This window comes from Lichenostomus cassidix, chromosome 2 (genome assembly GCF_008360975.1).
Source record: "Lichenostomus cassidix isolate B80296 chromosome 2, HeHo_3.0, whole genome shotgun sequence".
NCBI classification, from domain to species: Eukaryota; Metazoa; Chordata; class Aves; order Passeriformes; family Meliphagidae; genus Lichenostomus; species Lichenostomus cassidix.
The window spans coordinates 62,960,579-62,983,744 of NC_139482.1; the positions used below are offsets into that span (position 1 = coordinate 62,960,579).

The following is a 23,166-nucleotide window of genomic DNA, read 5'->3' on the forward strand; positions in this document are numbered from 1 at the left end:
TTACTTCCAGCACAAAGGACAGGGTTTAATGTGAAAGCATAACTGGTCTTGTGGTTTTCTTCTTGAAGAGAAGTTTGTGGATATAGTACACACTCAAACATCTGCTAGTGATTATTAAAAACCAAGCAAATGTAAATGAGTCCTTAATTCTTTTTTCTGCTGCTATGTTTTTGCATTTTAACTTTCTAACATGTGCTGATGCTCTTCTCTGTGCAGCGGCACGGTATAAAATGTCAGACCTGGCCTAAAGCTACTCCTTGGTAATGTTCTTTATGCATTCTGGTATGGTGCAGTGGGTCTGGTTCAAGCTGAAAAGTAAGAATCTTGGGTCAGACTGCTAGAATAGAGGGGCAGCCCCCATTTCTGGATGCAGGAACCAGAAACCCTAGTCTCCCTTTGTCAAGTGCTTTTGTTGGTAGCTGTGCTCAGCTGTGCTTGGTAAGCAGCTTGCAGAGCACTCTGGTGAAGAGAACCAAGTAGCAGCCAGAGATGAGGAATACTGCGGAAGAGGAATGGCTCCAGAGCATTGGCACAGGAGCAGAAGTAAGCTGTGCACAGGTGGGAATGTGGGGAGGAGTCAGAAGTTGTTGTAGCTTTTATGGTACTGCTGAAATCAGTGCTCATCACTTGGTGCTTGGTACTGCTTCCCACCAGTGCTGTGACTCCCACTATAGCTTAGTCCCAAAAAGTGAACTTGTCTTTCAAGTATCATAAGCTGTCTCTAGGGAGCAATCTCTGCAGCATGTATAGCCCAAACAACAGCAAGGAAAGAGATGTATCCAGGACACAGCCCCCTCCAAAATGGACTTCTGGCATACATTCCTGTTCCTTATTTTTTCTGAATGAGGCTCTGTTTGGTCTATGCACCTTTGTAGCTTTTGTGAGCATATCTGAGCTGGCCCAGCTGAATGCTATTGGCTGTGGGATTGAGGGTGTCAGCAATAACCAGGACTTTGGGAGGAGCATTTGTAGGAGTCACAGTCTGCAGTATTGTTGTTAGATTCATTCCCATGTGGACTGATGAATTTGAAGGCTTAGCCTGGGTGGGTGGCTTTATGCAACATGCAATATGGTTGCAATGTAGACACAGCTGGAGTACAACTTGGAGCAGTCAAAGGTTGAAGTGCCAGTGCTTATGTTCTTAGACTAGAAATGAAGCTACTCCAAGATGGGAATTTTTAAGAACTGTTGCAGGACAAAGGAAGGGTGGCACCACCTGTCTCCAGTATTGAGAAGGATCTCTTCTGCCATCTATTGCCATGTACAGCTCACCACAGGCCTTTATGGAGAGGAAAAATTTTTGTCCAATCTCAGGTGGTACAGCCCTGCAGAAAGTAGATTTAGAAGAGTTACTGTCTTTCTGATTGTCCAGATCCTACACTTACTAACAGAGGAATAAGGCTTTTGTCCTGGATTTATGGACAATCTTTAGGACAGTTACTATAGTGTGATCTGGTGACAAAAGCTGTAAGAAAGCAGCTTCTTGGGAGCTTCATTCAGCTTCTATAGCCTCATTTGGGCACACTCCCACTGCTGCTTCTCTCTGGGCAGCAGCTGATAAACCCTCCTGTACTTGCCAAAGCCACTGGCACATAGGACAGGTGGATGGGGTTTGAGTATTTGATGGCCATTAATGTATTTAAATCTAAATTAGCCTTTCTCCAGCTGCTGGAGTCTGAGCTGGAAGCATGCCATCGTTGAGATATTTGAAGGTAGATGGTGTGGTTTTGTAGTTGTGTTGTGCTGGAGCTGCACCTTGGTAGCTCAGAGGTCTGTTGTGGTTTAAGCATGATGAGAGGTTGTGACCCTGCCTACAGTGCTGCAGTGCTGCAAATTGCAAATAAGCAACTGTTCTTGCAACAAGTGCAGTTCAAACCAGTTGCAGCAGTAGGATGAGAAGAGACGCCTGCTCCTGGAGAAGGGCTGCAACTTTGACTGATTATGCTTTTGGTTTTTTGGATTGTTTCTTGCTCCGTTTTGCTTCCCTGTATCCTGAAGTCTGTGAAGGGCACTCAAGTTCACACTGGGAAGTCTTAGTGCTGTTAAAGGGTAGTGTCAAAATTCTCTGACCACCATGGATGTGTCAGGGCAAAAACCCAGAGCATTTACTACCCAGTGTGATTTAACCCTCTCAAGGTTATCTAGACCACTGGAACACCTGAACTTACTGGATCCACAGGTGAAATCTGAATGCAGTGTTAGTTTTCTACAACTTTTTCTATAAACTGTATAGTATGGGCCTCAGTCTAGCAGGCAAGCTCTCCATACCTGTGTCGTTGTGGCTGCTTTTATATGTGATGTTGAGTATGTACAAAGATTGTTTATGGTGGATGGAGTTGTCCAGTTCTTACAGCTAAAGAGGTGGTGAGTGGTAAACAGTGCCCAGCAGCTTTTAAGAACTCCCACTTTGTGTAGTGGTATCTTGTGTGTAGTTTGAACAGCCAGCTGTTTCGCTTAGTAGGTGTAAGTGTCTCTGCTAAACTGTGTGATGAGGTGGGTTTGGAGACTGCAAGTACCTTCTTGTAATCAGTGAGCATTGTGAGGAAAAACAGGTGGTTTCAGAATTAATGATAATTGGAGCAGTTTTTAGCAAAAAAACTTTGTGTCTAGCTGTACTTTTAACTAGTTATGAAGCATATGGATTAGCTCAATTATCGTTCATTAAATGCCATTCCCAAGCACCTTTCTATTGTTAAAAGGAGAGGAGGTTCTCAGAAACCCAACTATTTTCCATTAAAAAAACCCACACACACAAAAAGAAATTGCAAAGAAAAAAGTGCAACTATTAATTTTGGCTAAAGTTTTAGAGCAAGAAGTGTTTTTTACACAAACATGCCCTGTTAAGCTCAACAATCAAGGACTGAATAGACATGGGCTTAATATCGTGCTTTGATTGGATCATGTGAATATTTAAGGCTAGCTTAAAATCATGTAGTTAATTTAGGCCCCAAGTTTGATTTACTGGGCCACAGAAGGTAAAAAAGATTGAATAAACAACTTAGTAAAAACGACTTCTGAAAATCGTTGCGTTCAACCTTGCTAGGATGTTTAATTTACTGAAAAGTAAACCAGATTCTTTTGATCATATGACAGGATTAGAATTACACTCTTACCTGGTAATACAGGTCTAGATTGTGTCTTGGATTGCATTATCTTGCAAATTATTTTGAAGGAGCCACATCTGAGAGTGACCCCATGCTTTGCACCGGTTACCTGTGTTTGATGTTTGCATGGATGGGAGCAACCAGGTCTCTTAAATTCTGGTTCCTTCCTGGTACAAATAGGTGTGGAGACACAGATGCTGCTTGAATCTCAGTTTCCACTACGGCAGACTTGCTGGCAGTAGCAACAGAACAGTGTTATCACATGGGTGACAGATACCACAGATGTGGCACAAAACACTGTCGCAGTAGCTTGGGGGCATGTGGGACAGGAAATGCAGTTCAAAGGACTCCTTTGCATGCCTGCTTTTTTGCTCTTGGTGTGATGCTGTTTATTCACCTGACAGCATAGCTTGGGACACAGTGGTGGCAGCAGCATGTGAGTACAGATGGAAACTGCCTAGTGCTGCCATAGCCAACTCGTGCACTCTGGTGTGCTCCAGGGGCAGCCAAAAAGATCTTGTGTTCTGAGGGCAATTGTTTTCCCACCCCATTTTTTTTTTATCATCCAAATGTTTACCCTCACAGCTGGGGGGAAAAAAAATATGTTTCATGTAAGTTTTGGCGTTATTGATGGAGACAACTTGTTGGTTTGAAGTTTGGAGCCCTGTTCACATGAACTGGTGGTCTTCTAGAAGGTTACTCTTGGGAGGGAATGTCTTGGACTTACTCTGAGGATTGAAAGGGTAAAATGTAGCTTAGCCATTCTTCCTGTCCTTCCACATGCTGGCACATGTGATAGTGATAAAGATTTCCTGCTGTCCCATGAAAAATTATACCTCCAGCAACAAGTTTTGCATGCTCATCTTGGGCTTGCCTAGAAGTGCCTGTCACATGGTGAATTTTGTTTGAGGCGGAAATTAACACTTGATAATAATCTGATTTCCAGCAGACACCTGGCTATTAAAGCCTAAACTACTTATTTTTTTTATTTCTAAATGAGGTCAGAATATTTCTGCAGCCTGTCATGTTGAGGTAAGTTTACCTTCCTAAACAAAGCTGCACGCACATGTGAATGTTTCTGTACAGACATGCTGTGTGCCAGACAGAGTGCATTGTGCAGTTACACAACTTACATATTTGGTTTATCAGCTCTGATGAGACCAAAAGATGGTGGACTTAAAACCTCAGTGAGATCAGGGTGCAGAGCCAAGTGAATCTCAGAGATAAGTATTTCAGTGTGCCAGCAGAGTGTCATAGCAAGGAAGTAAATAACCCAGGTACACAGCAGAGGGGAAGCTGTAATGATGTTAGCACAGAGTGGTCAGAAAAAAATCTGAGGCAGGGTGCTCAACAATGCCAGAGCCTCCCCTTAATTGTTAAGTGAAAAGCACATTGCATGGAAAAGGAAAATGAGAATTAGTCACAAAACTGTTCCACTCTACCCGCTACTTTAGCTATGGTTCCTATTGCATTTGGAAACCTAACTCCTTGTGGTGCTGTTATCAAGAAAAAGGGAACATCAGGTTACAGAAAAGGAGGAAAAGACAAAAGCAAAAGTGGAGTTCAAGAAGTAAGTGAAATGTAAAGAGACCAAACAGCAAGAACATACTGTGGCACATACTAAGCAGAAAGTTTTGTGAAAACCTGCGGATTGCTGGAGATTAGAGAATGTTTGCAGAAGATGATTTTGTTGCAAATCTCTTCCCAGTTGAGATGCTTAGGCATGAGAATAGCCTCTCAAACCCAGAATTTTCTATAAATAGGTTAGTATGAATGCAAGTATATTACAAATCTGATGGTGCATATTTGGTTTTGTGTGTGTTTTATAGTACTTACACTTTGTTTTCACTTAGGAGTTATGGAGTAATACACTGAAAAGAGTCAGATTTTTGTACCAATGTACAACTAAATCTCACATACTGATAGTTTAATAGTTGATTTGTAGGTAGCACAACACACACTGTTATCTAGAATATTAATGTTTACTAAATTTAACACAGACTGCTACTACTAGGCTGAGCTTTGCAAAGAAAAGATTGCCTGTTTGTATTAAGTCTTTTTTTCCTAAATGTGCACTTTTTTACAAGCTAAAGGAATGGTACTAGGATATTCTATTTTAAAAGACGTTTTGAAGCATTTTTAATTAACATAAACTATAGTGTTTTAATTATAAAGAATGCAATTTGCTTAAAATATTAAACTAAAAATAAATTCTAGTCTAGAAGAGCTTCAAAAGGCATATTTTGTGTTGGTTGGGAAAGAAATGTTTTGCAGCCTAGTCTGAGTTTTTGCAATCAGGATATTTTTTTGTGGAGTTTCAGTCTCTGGCTGAAATTTCCTTTTTTCAGACCTAAACAGTCAGTTCAGTAGAAGTGAAGCATACCCAAAGGAGGTGAGACTTCCTCAGGCTGAGGCTTTTTTGAACTTTGTGTCATAGGTATGTGTTTAAAGTATCTCAAAAGCAACAGAAGGAAAAAAACATTCTGTTGAGAGAAGGTGGTTTACTGTTTATTTTTAAATAGTCTACATATTTCTGGCTGCGTGTTGGGTCTTTTCATGACGTTTAGATGTGGTATTATTTTGAGTTCTTTCCTCATCTTTTTCCGTCTTGCGAAGTTTTTTCTGTTTGCGTATTTTTAAGCCTTATATAGTGTGTTACCCTTTCAATGAGGACAAAGTGAGCAATTTATTTTGAGGACGGAAACAGGATTTTTTTTGTTCTTTCTGCCACTCATGCCAATCTGTTTGTTGTTGCCAAATGTGCGCTAAATAGGTCATTCTAGTAGAAATCCTTGCATTAAGAAGCAAAGAGCAAAGCAATGTTGGTGGTGTTACATGTTTGAACAATCTTGCATTCATCTAGGTTGGAAAAGACCTCTAAAATCATAGACTCCAGTCTTTAACTCTGTCAAGTGTCCTTTGCCACATTCATGTATCTTTTTAATGCCTCCAGGAATGCTTACTCAATCACTTTGCTGGGCAGGCTATCCCAGTGCTTTGCAACCCTTTCTATAAAGAAACGTTTCCTAATATCCAATCTAAACACCCCCTGGCACAACTTGAGGCCACTGTGGTCCTGTCACTTGTTACCTGGGAGAAGAGACTGATCCCCACCTGGCTACAGCCTCCTTTCAGACAGTTGTGGAGAGCAATAAGATATTCCCCCTGAGCCTCCTTTTCTCCAGTCTAAACAGCCCCAGCTCCCTCAGCTCCTCCTCATTAGACTTGTGGTCCTGATCCTTCCCCAGCTCTGCTGCCCTTCTCTGGACACGCTCCACCACCTCAACGTCCTTCTTGTAGTGAGGGGCTCAAAACTGAACACAGGATTTGAGTTGTGGCCTCACCAGTGCCAAGTACAGGGGGCCAATCACTGTCCTGATCCTGCTGGCCACACAGTTTCTCTCTAAATTTTATATAGGGACTATAATATACACACAATGTCTTTCTGAGCACTTTTATCACTTCTGTCCTTCCTTGCTCAGAAGTGGTGTGTGAGTATAACTTCCTGTGCTTTGTCTGATGTAGCTGTAATGAAGAAGGAGGGCACAATCCTTCTTTATCAGCAGCTTCACACTTAGATTGGATTAAGTGTAATGTGAGACCATATCTGAAAGAATTGGTTTTATGCTGCTGGAGGTTTTCATGGGGACATACAAGTTTATTAAGGTGCATACATACCTTCCCAAGGGAATGGTTTTAGTTGTTGCCAATGTTTTGAAATATGTGTGGTTTTCTTTTGCTGGCCCACCTTTGAAACTGGTAATGTTTACATAAATCTGAAGCAAAGGCTGCTCAAGAGCACGTGTTTGGCTTCATAATCTTGATTCCTCATCCCAGTACGCTGTAGCTACAGAATAGCTTATTACTTGCTCACAGCTCACTCTGTATGCACTCTTAGTCACCAGAATAGAAGCCTGTGGAGCATACACATATCCGTGCAAGGAATAGTAGCTGTTGCAGAAACCTAAAGAATGCTGCAGTCATAAAACAGTGCCTTCATTTACCAGTGTTCATAAATTGAATCAGTGATATTTACACCCTGTAACTGCTTGTGGTTTTAATAAAAGATGGATATTTCATAAGGAGGCCTGTTTTTGTGGCACTGGTGAGCTCAAACTGAGCTGATGGAAGTACAGCAATCTTCAACACTGGTTTGAGAGGAGAAGCATCTGAGCACACAGCAACAAATTGCCACAGGTTCCGTGGGGAAGCAGCAAAGGTTCATGGCTGTAGGTGGAGGGAAGACCTGGCATGTTTGCTGTCCTTGCTGAAATCAAGGGGCCCCACTGGCAGTGAAGAGCCTGTGATGCTGCCAGGCCATGCCCCAGAAAAGAACACTAGCAGAGAGTGTACTTCCAAAGACAGGCAGAACCTAAAGTAGTTTCGGTTCACTAATTCATTTCACATCTATGCCAAACTTGCAAGTCATTCCCCAATTCTCTTTCAGTGCTCTGAGGACTAATAATAGGGATACTGTAAACTGGTGTGGATGATTCTTGATGCAAAGGGTTAATTTTGAACTGTGAAACAGGCTTTACGTTTTGGGGTGGTGGTCCTCCTCTTTGCTTATCACTGATCACATGAGGTTCAAGCAGGTACAGAGATGCAGAGAGTGGGTGGGTGAATGTTTTTAATAGCCTGGCTGAAGCACATCAATGGGAAAAAATTGCTCTGTGGAAAGCCAGGATACTTGCTAACCTTTATAGTCTGTTTTTTGCCGAGAGAGCATATGTTTTGTGCAGAACAGAAGCCAACACAAAGCGTTTTTCTCTGGCTGCATGTATGGTTTTGGTGATAGAAATGTAGTTGCTTGAAATTAAAATCCCATTCATCCTGTGCAGGAGTCCTCAGTCTGCTTGAAGGCGTGGGGCTTTGCAAAGCAATCTGAGTAATTCTGGGGGGGGATACAAGCAGATCTATACCAGACCTTCATTCTGGAAAGATAATTGTTCATAGACATGAGGAAATATATGTGTTAAATAGTCTTTTAGTTTCAGTTCACAAATTACAAGCACCATGATATAAAATTTTGTAAACACCAAGTTATTTTTGCCATGGAGGAGATGAAAATAAGCAGTAAGAATGGCTGGTATGTTTTGTTGTTCTGGGTGGTGGGGGTTGGATAGTGAGGACATGGACAATTTTCTGCAGAGTTTAGGGAGAAAACTGCTGAATGTTACTTTTGCTCTCTGTTGTCATTAGGGGAAGCATATATTCATACAAATACTTTTGGGGGGGTTTTTTTGTTTTGTTTTTTTGGTTTTTTTTGCTTTTGCTATCTTAGCAACAAGATTGCACAAGTTTAAAATACAGTAACAAACCTCTTGTTACCCAGATATTTGTGGTTAAAACCTGTGAAAAAGAAGAGGTTTGTCAATTATGCGTTTTATCCCCACTGAATGATAGCTGCGCTCTCCTTAAGTCACAACAATCGAGGCTGCTGTGAAGTGACAAGGCCTGGCCTTCCCTTCAGTGTTACTTGATACGTTTCACTTTGACATTATGTAAATACTCTGCTATTAGGGAAGGAAATGACATAAAATTGCATCCTTTCTCAACAAGGTTTAAAGTTCTTTCTGTAGCTTCTCTCGTTTTTGAAGCTGTAATAAAGATCATAATTAGAATCCCAGTTGCTTAAGTAAGAAATTAGCATGTTCTTATGTGCTCAGCTGAGCCAGGTTCCCAGTGAGACCCTCTCCAGGTATCTGTCCTGCCCCAAAGTGCTTTCCCTAATACCAATTTACGTTCCAGACATATTAAGGAAAATCATATTCATTGCTACGTTGCAGTTAATCAGAGCCTTCAGATAGGCTTGAAATAATTTGCAGCCTACTGCCAAAACCACCTGCAGCCGTTCATTTCCTGCAGCCGCACCCAGGCATGCTCTAAAACTAATCAGAGAATGTCAGTCTATTGCCCAGTAGCAGGGCTGAACAAATTCACTCCATGCATGTCCTTCATTCTTACAAATTTATCCCAGATCCTACTTAACCCCACTGCCAACCTCCTTGCTTACTGTCTTCTGGGCTGTGGCCAAATAAACAAAAATCTAAGGGTTTTGACCTGATGTTTTCCTATCAAAAATGTTTTTTCCTAAAGGTTTTGATTTGCATTTTTAGAACTGGGCACAAATATGTATACACCTTATCTATTAATATATATGTTACTATGGAAATAAGGTTCTAGCAGATTGGAATAAATTAAAACCTTAATGGGGCTAAAATAAACCTAATTTGTAAATTAATTAAAAACAAAAAGCAATGAGCATTAACACTTAACAAAAAAAAGATGTTTTCATGGTGCAAAATACAGATTTAATTTCCAAATAAGTGAATGGTAAACTGTAATTGTATCTTGTGCAAGAAGACACTCAGAACATATGAAATAGTAGTCACAGATTTTACAGTCAAGATGTTCCCTTTCTGGTTTTCCAAATCGTAGCAGAAGATACCAAAGGGTAAAACAAATAAAATACTGTCTTCATAATTAACCCAGCTAGGGATTTGGTATTGGTGGGAGGTGGATTCAGATCTCTCTCTCGCTCTTCTAAATGGTGAATTTTTATGTTTTCTCATGTCCAGCAAGTTCTGCCTAACATGTTTCTGATGTGCTCTTGTTTCCACAGGCCAAGGCTGCAAGCACAAAGGAAGTTTGCTCAATCCCAGCCAAACAGTCCCAGCACAACTCCAATAAAGATAGTGGAGCCGTTGTTACCCCCTCCTGCCACTCAGATTTCTGACCTCTCCAAAAGGAAGCCCAAGACAGAAGATTTTCTCACCTTCCTCTGTCTTCGAGGTAGGTGTCTGGCAGCAGCCCTGGGGCACAGTCTCTTTCACAGAAGGAGCTGTAGCACTGCACATTGAGCAGCAGCCAGACAAATGTACTGGTGCTGCCCTTGAATGTATTGTGTGCATTTCAACTCTCAGCAATTTGACTGTATCTGCAGCAGGAGCATTCGAGTTCATGGTTCTAAAGATCATAAAATGAGGCTGGTAATAGTGCGAAAAGAAATTTCTTTTATGCTTGGCTCTCTGTTATCCTGAATGGGTTTTTGTCTAGCTCTCTTAAGTCCCCCCATCTTTGTTTCGTCTCACTATAAACTGAAGAAGTGCTTAACTTGCCTGAGTACTTGTTCCTGCAAGAGGAGAAAATCTTCTTGGAAATTCCCCTTCTCTACCTACTCACTGTCCTTTATTGTTCAATCTGAGTGGGGCTTTTCATCTGACACTGGGTGGAGGGGTCGCTGTTTTTCCTGTCTGCCTCAGGAGCTGGATTGTTCCTGTGGTGCTAATTAAAACTAGTGAGCTCCTCCTCTCAGCAACCCAGGTACAAACGAGGCATCTGAAATTGTGGAGTGAGATACCCAAATTACCTCACAATAACAGGTGCCTGAGCCTGGCTGGAGCCTGTGTCTGGGATTGATGGGTTGTGTGTCTGCAAGCCTGCATGTCAAGACCTGGGGCGCCTGAGCACTGTCTAGATTAAGCTAGAGAAGGAGATGTTACTTTAAGTGGTCATTTTTCTTAAGACTTTCTATGGCCCTGTGCCCTGAGTCATGTACTGAAGATGGCATCTTTCAGTTTAATGCCCCAATTGTCATGTTATCTCTTGCAGTATGTTTCTCTATAGGTGCGTAGCCTGTCTTCTTAGTCACTGCTCCATCCTCTGTGCTGGAATGATGCCTCTTGCCATTGTTTTGTCCCATTACCTGCTGAGAGGGTGCGCATTTGTTACAGATAGGGCTTGTCTGCAAAAGTCTTACCTAGTGGGTTAAATCTTTCAAAGCTTATGTTTGAGTTCCGCTTTCCTAGGTCTCTGTCGCACCTGTGGGCTGCAGTGATCAACACCACCTGTAGCTTCCCGCTGAGGCTTTCTCACCTTAATGCAGTGTGGTTTGATTTCTTTTTTCTTCTCTCTGTGAGATTTTAGGCTAGTGGTACCTTTAGACTGGTTGCTAATTTATCCATCTTGATTCACATCCAGTATGGAGCCTCCATGCTGTTGGGACCTCGGGTAAAGCGGGTGGGTGGAGGGGATAGAGGGGGGGTTTTGCTAGCTTTTCTATTTGTTTAAAGGATGGTGAGGAGCAGAATCTAATGGAGTTTAAAGTGGCATCATGGTCCTCTGAAATTTAATCTGTGGAAATGTATTTCTAATTTAGTGTGCTGTGAGGTTGATCAGTCTGTTGGCAGCATGTCACTGCTGTGATCTGGGCTGACTGCCACAGTTGTTGGTGGGAAGAGTCAGATGGGGGTTGTGTGTGTGTCTGTGTGTGAGCACACATGGCTGCATTCACACACTTGTTTCCACTGCTTGCTAACTAAGCATGTGTTATTTATAGCTTTGAAGGAACTTGCACTTACAGAAAGACAACCTGTGTGGGGGTGTCACTTATCTCCATTTTTATTTCTTACTCTCTTTGCGTTCTGGTTTAACAACACAAATGGGAAGCACGGGTACTTTAGTCCTTTAGCACTTTAGCATTCCAGTGCTTCATGTTGTTGTTTTTATTTTTTTATTTTTATTTAAATCAATGGCTGTTTAGCTCTTGCACCTGTAATTTTCTTCTTTGTTTTTCATCTGTGGCATAATTGATGTTTTGTACTGTCAATTAAGAACTTGCAACTCATTCCTAATTTCTTCAGTATGCAGGAATACTCGTACGTTTCTGACAACACATGCATTTAGACAGCAAGATCACAATTACAATTATGTTAAAAGCCATGAGGGAAAGTCTGCTCTGAGTGCCACACATGGCGTGTTCTTGGTCTGCTTAAACCGTCAAGAAAAGCAGAAGGGGAAAGCTGTCAGCTTTGTGTTTCAGCCCCCCCCAAACTTATTACTCCATCATGCCTGTATAAAACATTAAAAGAGCCAGTTAAAAAATGGTGGGGGAATCTTCTTGGACATCTGCTACCTGGATGCTTCTTCGTGGAGGATCTGGAGAGTGCTGTGGCTTGGAGGGAGGAATGGGTTGTTCAGAGTTATTGTTAGCATGATTCTGGCTTCTGTGCCTGAAGTGCCGTGTCCTTCAAGAGGTCCTGGCTGCCTGAGGCCTCTGGGAATATTTAGCTCCAGGTGGTTATCTCTCTTCATGTGTCATTTTCAAAAAAAAGGAGATGGAAGCTGGTTCTTAATATGCTTGTAGGGAGCTCACGTAGCAGCGTGCCAGTACATCCAGCCCCAGAAAGGTATCACAAGTGATTTTCCAAGGCACTGGCAGGCTTAGTTTGGTGCTACTCTTCTGGTGGTGCCTAGAGAGCTTGGAGAGGGCCAGCAGCTCACTAAGACACTGTATAGGGAAGACCTGGGGTTTTTTGGAAGGGGTTTCTTTTGATTTTGAACCTCTGTGCTATTATTTATTGCAGTGTTGAGGGATTGAGAAATGTTTGCATGGAGGGACAGGTGCTTGTTCTGACTCCTCTCCAGCTGCAACGTATCCAGCCTTCGCTCTTGTGGTTTTGAATGCGACTTGCAATTGCATGAAAATAAGAGCACACTCACAGGGTTGAAGTTCAGCACTTCTAAAAATTTAAGAGTAGTAGTGATAAGATCCAGGACAGTAAATCCCCAAGTTTGTTTAATTAAAAAAAAAAAAAAAAAAAAAAAGAAAAGTTAAGTTAGCGCTATTTTAGGTCCTAGTCCTTCAATATGCTTTGGCGATACAGTCCTGCATTCACGATCAAAGACCTTTTTTTTTTTTTTTGGCAAAGGAGCCTTTTCCAGCACTGGTGGGAAAGCAGCTCAGTGGTCTTCTCTGTCCTTGTCCCACCACACCCAGCAGCAGTGTCAGAAGCACAGTGTAAATTTGTCACACCATAGAATCATGAATGAGTAAGAGTGTAGAAGAGTAAGAGTATAAAAGACCTTAAAGATTGCCAAGTCCAAGCTTTGACTAGATTCAACCATGAATTCACATGTCAGTGTGTACTTTCATTTTCTGTTTTTAAACAGAGAAATTTAAGAATCCTGTCACCACTACAGGTTCACTCTTCATTGTTCTTGTAGGGTTTATTTTGAGTGGGAGCAGCTGAATTCTGTCAGTGAAGAAGCAATTATATCATGCTACAGTGTGAAAGAAAGGCCCTTGGCACACATAATGTCCCATACTTAGGAGAAGAAGTCCCATTTACCTGTCTTGCTAGGTTAAGAAAATGTAACGATTCAAATAATTTTATTTAACTCCCCCCCCACTCCATTAGCATCCTGTAATTTCAAAGGGAAATAATTTAACCAAGATGACCTGCTTGGTTTCATTATCCAGAACACTAAGGCTTTACACATATTTTTAATTAGTTTGTTTTTCAAAGTCTTGGTTTGATAATACACTGTACTAATTACTTCTTAAAAGGTAAGTGGAGCACAATGAAAAAGCAGTAACAGTTGATGAATAACTGAGCACCCTGGAATACATTTCTAAACTGACTGAACTTGGCAAGGCTCCAGTGCTTTCTATTATTTTAAAATCCTCTTTTTAAAAAGGTTGGTGGGTTTGGTTTTTTGTTTTGTTTTGTTTGTAATTTTATTTTATTAAATTGTGACCTAGAATTTTTAACACAGGAAGGAGGGGAATAGTACAGATATCTCTGAAGTGTTTGTCTGCAGTGTTCTTATCTTTAAATAGCTTCTTTGAAGGAGCCCGTATGCCCTTTGCCAGAGGCATAATTAGTATCTTTCAGCAGCATGTAGATACGAGTGTGTCATCTCCATGTGGTTGTACAACCGCTTTCACTTTTTCTGTGTTTTCTGCCTCCGATCATATATTTCTTAATAGCTCCTGTTACAGTGCTTTTAAGTTACCTCTGCTCTCTGTAATTATTTACAGGTTAAAATATTGCGAGTCAAATAATATCAGGCTAAAGGAGAAAGGAGAAACTACTCCCTGTGTTGAAACAGATCTCTGGCAAAAGGTGATAACAGGAAGGCTATGATTAGGAGACTACATTTTAAGAAGTTTTCCCATGATCAATTTTCTAATTAAGCCGAGCCTCTGGGAGTTACATGCTAGAGAATTTTAGGGATTCCTAAATAAAGATGGTTTAATTGAGATCTCATAAATTGAGTTCTCAGGCTCTTCTATTCTGCAAAATGTGTGATTGTTTTTTCTTTTTCTAAGCCAGTACTGTGCTGGCTTAATCTGATAATTTATTACAATTGGGCAAAATCAAAATAGAAAATTTCACTATAGCATGTTTGTCTGAACTTCAGTAACTTCTGACTTTTAGTGCCCCACTTCTCTTGCAGTGTGCTCTTAGACAGGCTTTTTATTCTTTTAAACACCTGTGTTAGGGCGGTAAAAGGGGTCAGGGGGCTTTGATCCCAGTCTTCTTTTTTGAGTCCTGATAGGAGAGGGTGACTGTGTCAGTACAAACTACAGAAATTTTCGATTACAGTGGGAGAGTCCCCAGAAGCAAAACTTGGGAGCTCTTAATTTTCAGCATTTTAGAAAACAGTTGTTATTTTGCCTTTCAGCAAGGCAAAAGGTATGTTTGCCTGTTAGTTGGGTGTCAATAGGTACTGTAGTCAATGTGTGCTGTACTTGGAGAGCTGCTGACCGCGTCAGTCACGTTCTCGAAGCACCAGCCTTCCAAGGGAGCACATGGGCACCATGGAGATATGCTCACCACATCAGAGTAAGCAGATTGAATAGCACAGCAACTTGATTAGGCGGGAAGTAAAGTCATGAAATGCTGAAATGTCCAAAAGTATGATCTTCTTTGCAGTCCGGGTTAGTTTTTATAATTCCAAAATTATATTAAAACATGCAGACATACAATAATTAGTTTAAAATAGTGGAAGAAAATTTTTATTGATTTTGTTATTAAATCATTTAGTATTTGAAACGAAAATTTTAAGATAGATTGAAAATTCAAGAATAATCTTTAGGATGCTGAATTTTAGTTGCACAAACCATTTAATAAAAATAAGGTTGCACTTATTAATTGTAATCTCACAATTTCTAAGTTCTTTTTTAAAGTTAGGAGTAACATTGAAATGTAGAATATAAGGTATTTCTTCTATGTGCAGCCCTTTAGGCTACCTGTGAAATATGAGCTACTAAGCAGCTCCTGTGGTGGTTTAGGACAAGAGTAATTTAATCAGTGTTGGCAGGAAGAAGTGATTATTCAGGCTCACAGTGAACAGCACATGTGTGAAGTACAGAGAGAGAGCCTGGCGACCACCACCGTGGCATTGTTCCTTCCCAGGGGAACAGAGAGCTGCTAGAGGGCCAAACCTCCAGGCATTCAGTGAAGGTGCAATTTCGTGTCAGTGTGTGTCTCCTGAGATATTTAAGTGGTGAGAAGAGGTGCTGAAGTAAGATGGAGTGTCCTGTGTGTACTACTACAGCTGAATTGAAGTTTTTCCTTGTTCTTCCCAGTTTTTGGCCCACTTCTGATGTTAACAATTCCAGTATCTATCCCTGCAAAAAGCCACAGAATGCAGTTAACTGACAGAAATAGGAGACTGATATTGAGGTTTAGCCTTTGTATTTGCCACAGACTCACTCTGAGTCCCTCAGTGAGCTGCTTAGCTTTTTGTAAAATGAGGATAAATATTTAACTCTGTATATAGGCATTGACATAGCTGGATGTTGATTATGGATGAGCTACTGGCATAAAACCTAACTCCAGTAGCAGCAGCAGTTCAAAGCCTTGCTGCCCAGGTGGGCAATGTACAGTGTTCTGGCAAAGGCAATTCCTGCCCTTCATCCCAGCCAAAAACCTCTGTGCCTGCTTCTCTGACCTGTGAGTATACCATAGGCTCAGCGTTGTCCAAATGACTGATTTTGTGTTAGGGATGGGGGCCCAGGATCTCTTGGGTATGAAACACAGCCTGGTAGCTTTTTGGGAATGGCACCATGGTAGTTTGAAACTTGCACACTTGCTTTGTTCTTGGTGAAAGGGAACATGAAGTTGGGGGTTGAAGTGCACATGGAAAGGGTTGGTTTTGAGGTTCACTATAAAATCCAGTCAGGCCGGTGGAGGTAAATTGCTTTGAAACTGTCAGATACAAATTGTAGATGTGAGAAGCACTCCTTTGCTTTTTTTCAATACTAAGTACTTTATTCCTCTGCTGTGTGTTCCGCTAAGCTTGGAAAGTGGACCTTTTATTGTTTTTTGCAGCAGACTCACACATTTTTCCACCCTTGCTCTATTTCCCTAGAAAATGAAGATTTTTCTTTGGGTTTATGGGTTTAGCTCTACTACTTTGAAGAACAGACACAGAAGAAAATGGGGTTTAGGTTGCTACACTAATCAATAAATTAGCTATAACACTTGTGGCACCTTGTGATTTGTACAATGGCAGGAGAGGGACGAGTTTGAGCTCTGTTTTATTACTGTATTTGGGATTACCTTTTCCTCCCTCTCATTTAGGCACCAGGGAGCTCCCTCTGGGACTGTTCCTGCAGGTGGAGTCAGACAAGTGAAGAACAATTGCTCTTTCCTGTAGAGTTTATGCAGTTTGTTCTCCTTTAGCCTGGCTTGGTAAAGCAACAATAAGGTGCAGGCATAAATTACATATATTTGCATTTCAGGGACTTGGTGTTGTCCTGCCAAAGCTTAATAAGTAGGACATATAATAAATGAGAAGCAGGCCCTGAATGTCAAGCATTGAGAGATGCCAGCACATCAGGAGCATTTGAGAGGCAAGGTTTCTCCACCTGCACACAGCCACAGAATGGGGCTGTGTGTCAGAGGAGAAGCCAAACCTCTGAACATAGCTCACTGTAGGGCTTGGCATGCCATGTTCTTTTTTTGGGCAGGCTGAAGTCCCACATACCTTGACCTGCCTTGCGCTTAAATCATTCTGATGACTTAAATAGTTCTAAGATTTTTCCAAAGCACATCTGGGTTATGTTTGATTGTTAGGAGGAAAAAAAAAGAGATGAGCTAGAGGGGGAGTTGGTGTAAATAATTCATGGAGAAGAATCCTCCAATTTTGCAGAAACCACAGCCCAAATTACAGAGAAGGCTCTTGGATTGAAATGATTTTTGTTGTGGTTGTAACATACCAGTGTTTGAATCCTGTCTAGATGAAAACATTTGGTTTGTACTTCAGTAAATACTGCAGAAACACTGCCAGCTAATTCTGAAGAGTAATGAAATAGTATTTTTGGCAAAGCACACACACTTTCCATACTTCTGATTCCACTCTTCAGATCCAAATTCAGAGGGGGTTTTTTACATGTTTAGCTAGTCCAAGACAAAAGTTAATGTAATTAATGAGAAACAAAACATACTGTAATTTAGGAGGGAAAACTACACGTTTGTAAAAAAAAAACCAAACAAAACCAACCAACCAAACAAAACAAAAAAAACAACCCCCCCCAAAAAAAACCCCCAAAAGACAAACCACCTCATTAGTCAAATAAAATGGCTGAAGAAGAGTATAGTTTATTCTATTAATCAGGAACTTGCTGCTGAGGTCAACACATCTGTATGTACAGGCTGCAAAAGCATCAACTCTGCCTACTGTTAGTAGTGAGCCTGAATTTTGCACATGCAAATGATGACATCTTTCCAAGAAAATTGCTAAAAGCAGTACCATGACTTAAACCCCACATATTTTACTTTGTATTTATTGTTGTATAAGCACCAAATTATTGTAACAGAGGACGTGAAATACATTTGTCATTCTTTCATATGCATTAGGCCACACTTTGTGTGTAGTTGTGGTAATGGTTTTTCCTATATAGTTAGGTTTTCTTTTGTGTTGCTCTCACAATAGGAGGGAAGACAAAAATACTCAAGAGAATTTCAATGTTGAAACTGCAGATACTGATGGAAACAGTTGCCAAACATACTTCACATTAATTTTTTTTAAGAGCTGACTGTCCTCCCTTTTTGTAATAATTCATAGCTCATTGTAACCTTGATGAGTGATTTGAAAAAAAACAACTAATCATTAATGATTTTCCCAAATTTTGCCACACGCAGTGGTATCTGATCCTAGGAGCTCTCATACTGATCAGGAAAGGGTACCTGGGGTTGTGTTGGCTGTCTGAACTTTCTGTATGGCTTGCAATCCCTTAGTCAGCCATGGAAATTCACTGGGCTTTCAAAATCTCAATATGAGGTCCAGCTTTGGTGATTTGGCCTTTCCCCAGTGTTTTGGAGGAGGGGGAGGGGCTGGGAAGTTCCCTCCAGATTGCTGCCTCCCCTTGGCCATGGCTTTTCTGCTCTCTACTTGTTAAGCAGGAAAAGGTGAGTGGCACGAGTCTGGATCAGGGCAGCAGGTGGACTGCACTGTCAGATGGATGCCTTGTATTGAGCAGCCTTAACAGGACTGTCCTTTCCACTTCACTGTATTTGTTTCTGTTTCATGTCAGTAATTCCTTCCCTCTCACCACTCACCCCTTTCTCCAGCCCCAGCACATCTGGGCTCTTCCCTTCTGCTCTTATGCTGCTGCAGTTTACTGCCTTTCTTACAGCTTACTCCTTCTGCCATGGCTTCTCCTTCCTTCTCAATGTGTTGCAATTGCCTCATCCAAATCTTTGGTGATGGCAAATGCTTTTATGCAAATATTGCTGCAAAACAAATCGGATGTCTTGAGGCAGGGAGGAAGCATTTAGGAATTGTGTGCCTAGACATCATCAGGACAGAATGTAAAATGTGCAGCTCCTATGTGAGATTGGAAACATACTGCATTTAATGTTTTGTTTAATAACATAAAGTGATATATTATGCTACACATTCAATAGAAAAAGCGTGCATAGAAATTTTCAAAATCTTTTCTTGAGAGCTTGTAACATTTACATTACAGTTACAGCATTTATTAATGGACTTTAATTTCCTTAGTCTGGGATTTCAACCTGACTTGGTTCCCTGATGTGATTCACCACATGGCCCCACAAAAAAATTATACTGCCACAGTTGAGGTGGTGGCACAGGTATAATAAGAAGAGGCCAGATGGAGGTAGATGTTCTGTAGGCCATTTTTGATGCCAAGAAGAATGTCCGCGTAGCCACCAAGAGTCTAGATGGTTCCTTGTGTAAAATGTCTTTTAAATGAATGGTGAGAAGTCAAATTTAATTTCTAGGCTGCCATCAGATTTGCTGAGTGAGCGGGCTTTTCGGGCACCTGCTGACAAGGTATGTGGCAGGTTGGGTTTCTCAGGATGGAGGGCTGCTCGTGTGCTTTCCCCTGGCACTGGAGGGCTGCTCCCCTGCTCCCCTGCTTCATCTGCTCCAGTGCCCATGGTGGCAGCTGCCTGCACAATGTGGGGGCTCCCAGCACAGAAGGAGACTTGTAAAATTCAATACAGCCACAGGCTCTCATAACTCCCTCTCGCAGATTTTTCTGCTCTTTTCTTCGGGATGGAAAGCAAGGAAGTGGGGAATTGTATACTGAGAGTGCTGAGACCTGGTAGGCACCACCTCCCAGGCACAGATGTTGCCCTTTATCTGCAGCATTGCAGCTCTTGTTTTTTGCTGTTAATTCCAGCAAACTCTCTTGCTGTTTGCTGTTAATTCCAGTGTCACTCTTTAGACTGCCCTCAGTAGGCTTTGAGAATCGCCTTGGTGCTGGGGAGGGCAAGAGGAAGAGGAGGGATGATTGCTCATCTTTAGTCTTGCTGCCTGTCTGACAAATATGTGCAAGAAGGAACCAGCATAGCTGCCCCGTGGGTTTCTATTGCCGAGGGTGTCAAGGGAGAGACAAAACCGTGCAGAATAGTGATCTGTAAATTGGGCATACCAAGGAAACCTCTACAACTGTGTGTTTTATGAATGTGTGTGTACAGATGTGTCTGGTGAACCTGCAGCTTTCCTTATTCTTATGCCACTTTGGAGATCTTTTATTATCATCTTGCTATCATACATAATTTTCATGATAAATGTCTGTTACACATGGAGTAACCTGAGAGCAACAGCTCTTAACAAAGTGTGTCTGTAAGAAAATCACCACGGTCTTAACTTGCAGTGAAGACTGGCCAGATTTCTGAGGAAGGGCAATGTATTTTATTTGACCAACTGATACAGCTCTTGAGTGCACATTCTTCTTCCCATTTCCAATGGTCTTGAATGTCCATGGCTATGGTAATGCTACTTAGTATTGTTTCTATAAATCAGTAGCTTTGAGTAACAAATTAGGTCTCCTGTAGAGGTAGGCTGTGGTATCATATACACATCCCTATCTCGGATCTGATCTCAGAGAGAATGAGGGATATTTAGCACAGGAGTCATTATTACTCAAAGAAGGTGAGTGATTACATAGCTTCTGCTCTTCACAGTGCAGTTTCATCTGTAGGAGTTTCATTATTTCTTCAGTATGAGAAGTCTGAATATTATTTCCGTAAGAGAAGTCTTAAGGGGGGGATGGGTTCTCAGCTCTTTGCTTGGTGTAAACAAAAATACCCAGCACATAAACCACTCACACATTAGGTGTTGTGTAATAAACATAATTGTCATTCTTTTAGGCTGATTGAAATTACAGTGTACTTACAGGCATGTCTTCCCTTCAGTTTGCTCATAAAGGGAATTTACAGTATCTTGAGCTTGGGCAGCCTGTTTCAGTATTTTAAACCAGTGTTTTCTCAGCCTTTTGGAAATGTTTAGCTACATAAGCTTAAAGTGGTTTTAACCAGTTCAACACATAGATGTGAAAAAATTATTTGAGGCTATTCCAGAACTGAAGTAGTATTATAATAAAATGAGAATAAAAATTTTCATTTATTAATGAATTAAGCAAGAAAATTCAGAGCTTTTAAATTTCTTTCAATGTCTTCCATCCATAACAATGCTTAAACAGAACAAAAATGTGCAAGTCCAGACTTTTTTTTCTTTTTTTCTGTTTGGCAAGTCAGGTTTAATAAATATGTAGGAAAAGCTGGTGGGAAGGAGGGGAGGAGACCCAGACTAAATGCCAGCTTTTCTCCAAGGTCTCATATTGCAGAGCACTTATATCAATAAAGTGAGGGTTAGCAGGACTCTCCTGTGTTATTGGATGTTGCTAGTCTAATTTCTCTGGAAATGTACTTCCTGAACAGTCCCAGCTGTCCCAGGAATGTAGTGTAACCATTGCTGTTCATAGTTCTCAATTGGAAAGAATTAAAAACTGTCATTCTGACAGAAGATTTATGCACTGAGATTACAACGATTGAGTACCACGAGTTAGGTGAAGTTTGTGTCTGCTCTCGGACTTAGGTAAGACTCTCCCTCCTTTCTAAACAAAATGACACAGTATTGTATTTTATTCTGTGCTTTAAGGAAAAAAAAAAAGATTGCTATTGTAATAACATTTGCATTGCAGATTATACATTTTTGCTGGGTACTGTTGAAAGGAGCTGCGAAAAAAGCTCAGAGATGTGGAATTCTAAGGAAGATGAAGCTCAGAGAACAGACACTGCATCTAGACTCCTATTTTAGTGTCCCAGAAGGATAAATTTTCTGACTATTTCTCTAATTATAATAGGGAGATTTCAGTCTGTGTTTGAATCTCATTTTGAGGGTTCCTAACAGTAAGGTTCTTTTACGCCATCATTTGTCAATGCACAGTGCTGTCAGATGGTGTCAGACTTCAGATTCTGATAAGAACTGATGCACTTGCATTCAGTTTCTGAATCCATATTACACACATGGGTACCTAGATGGCAGAAGAAAACAATTTATTTTTCAGGCAGCACTGTCCTAGAGTAACTGTTTTAGAATCTTCTAGTTAGTTACTGTTGAGACTTAAAACTCCCCCCTGAGCAGAAGAATTAATGTGCCTCTCAGCACCTCTTACCTTCTATGTTTGATTGCTTAGAGTGTGCCAGAAAGTTCTGGGCTTGCATAAAAAATGTGAAGGTTTTTTGTTTCTGTAAGTTGCTACAGCTTCCATGCCGTGAATATGTCAGCAGTCTTAATTTGATCATTAGTCTGTATAAACATGAAAACTGTGTCATGCAAAAGCCTTTTCCCTAGGATAACCATATGTGTCCATACATTTATGTCTAGGTTGGATGGAATAATACACTGTTTCAGGGGGGGAAGAATCATCATGCCCTCGATGGTGCTATAATGTTTCTCCCGGCTGTCCCAGGGCTACCACTCATACATAGCACAGGATGCTGGTGAGGAGTTTCTCTCTGCTGCTCCCCGAAGCAGACACAGTTCCAAAGGGGCTGTTAATGAGACCAGGAGCAAAGGTCTTCACAGGTGAAGCCTATGCCCTCAGTGGGATGGAGGAGAGAATTGGAAGGGTCAAAGTAAGAAAACTCATGGATTGAGATAAAGACAGTTTAATGGGCAAAGCAAAATCTGCAAGCAAAGCAAGGAATTCATTTGCTACTCACTGTTGACAGGCAGGTGTTTGGCCATCCCTAGGACTCAGGGCTCCATCACATAAAAAGGTTACTTTGGAATACAGATGCTGTAACTCTGAATGTCCCCACCTTCCTCCTTCTTCCCCCAGCTCTTATTGCTAAGAGCAGTGTCCTATGGTGTGGAATATCCCTTTGGCCAGTTGTTCTGGCTCTGTCCTCTCCCAGCTTTGTGCACCCCAGCCTGTTTGCGGGCAGAGCAGCATGAAAAACGGGCAAAAAATGCCTTGACACTGTGCAAGCACTGCACAGCAATGGCTGAAACATCCCAGTGTTATGAGCCCTGTTTCCAGCACAAATCCAAAACATAGCTCCATTCTAGCTACTATGAAGAAAATTAACTCCATCGCAATCAAAACCAGTATACTTAGACGAGGATGATTCATTGCAGAAACAGCCTATCCCAATTTTTATGCCATATTTAGGTAATTCATTCATTAAAAAGTAATTTTTATAGTTAAGAGTATTTTGTACAAACCTGGTGGAAGCAGAAAATGAGCAATAAGCTTTAGTTAGTTGTTGGCAATGGCAACACCAACAGCTCAAAACCAAACAAAACACAGAATTGTAGTTCTGAAGAGCTTGAAGCAAGAAGTGCTTCATAAGGAAGCACCAGCCAAATAGCCACTACCTGGAAAATAATTGAAGTGATGAGCTGCTGTTTACCCAAGTGTGTTGACTGTATATTTTTGGTCAAGAAAGGGAAAAAATTTTTCTTTCAGAATGAGTAGAAGGCTCCCAGGGCACCTGTCCGTCCA

At 41.2% G+C, this 23,166-nt stretch overlaps 1 protein-coding gene across 1 annotated transcript in view; it reads left to right on the forward strand.

Annotated features, from left to right (window-relative positions):
- The window catches only part of JARID2 (jumonji and AT-rich interaction domain containing 2), a 214,183-nt gene that overhangs the window by 143,622 nt on the left and 47,395 nt on the right, over positions 1–23,166 (forward strand). Inside the window, exon 4 of the mRNA XM_085051817.1 lies at positions 9,730–9,899. Coding sequence (XP_084907943.1) covers positions 9,730–9,899 — 170 coding nt within the window. The remainder of the gene's footprint in view (positions 1–9,729; positions 9,900–23,166) is intronic.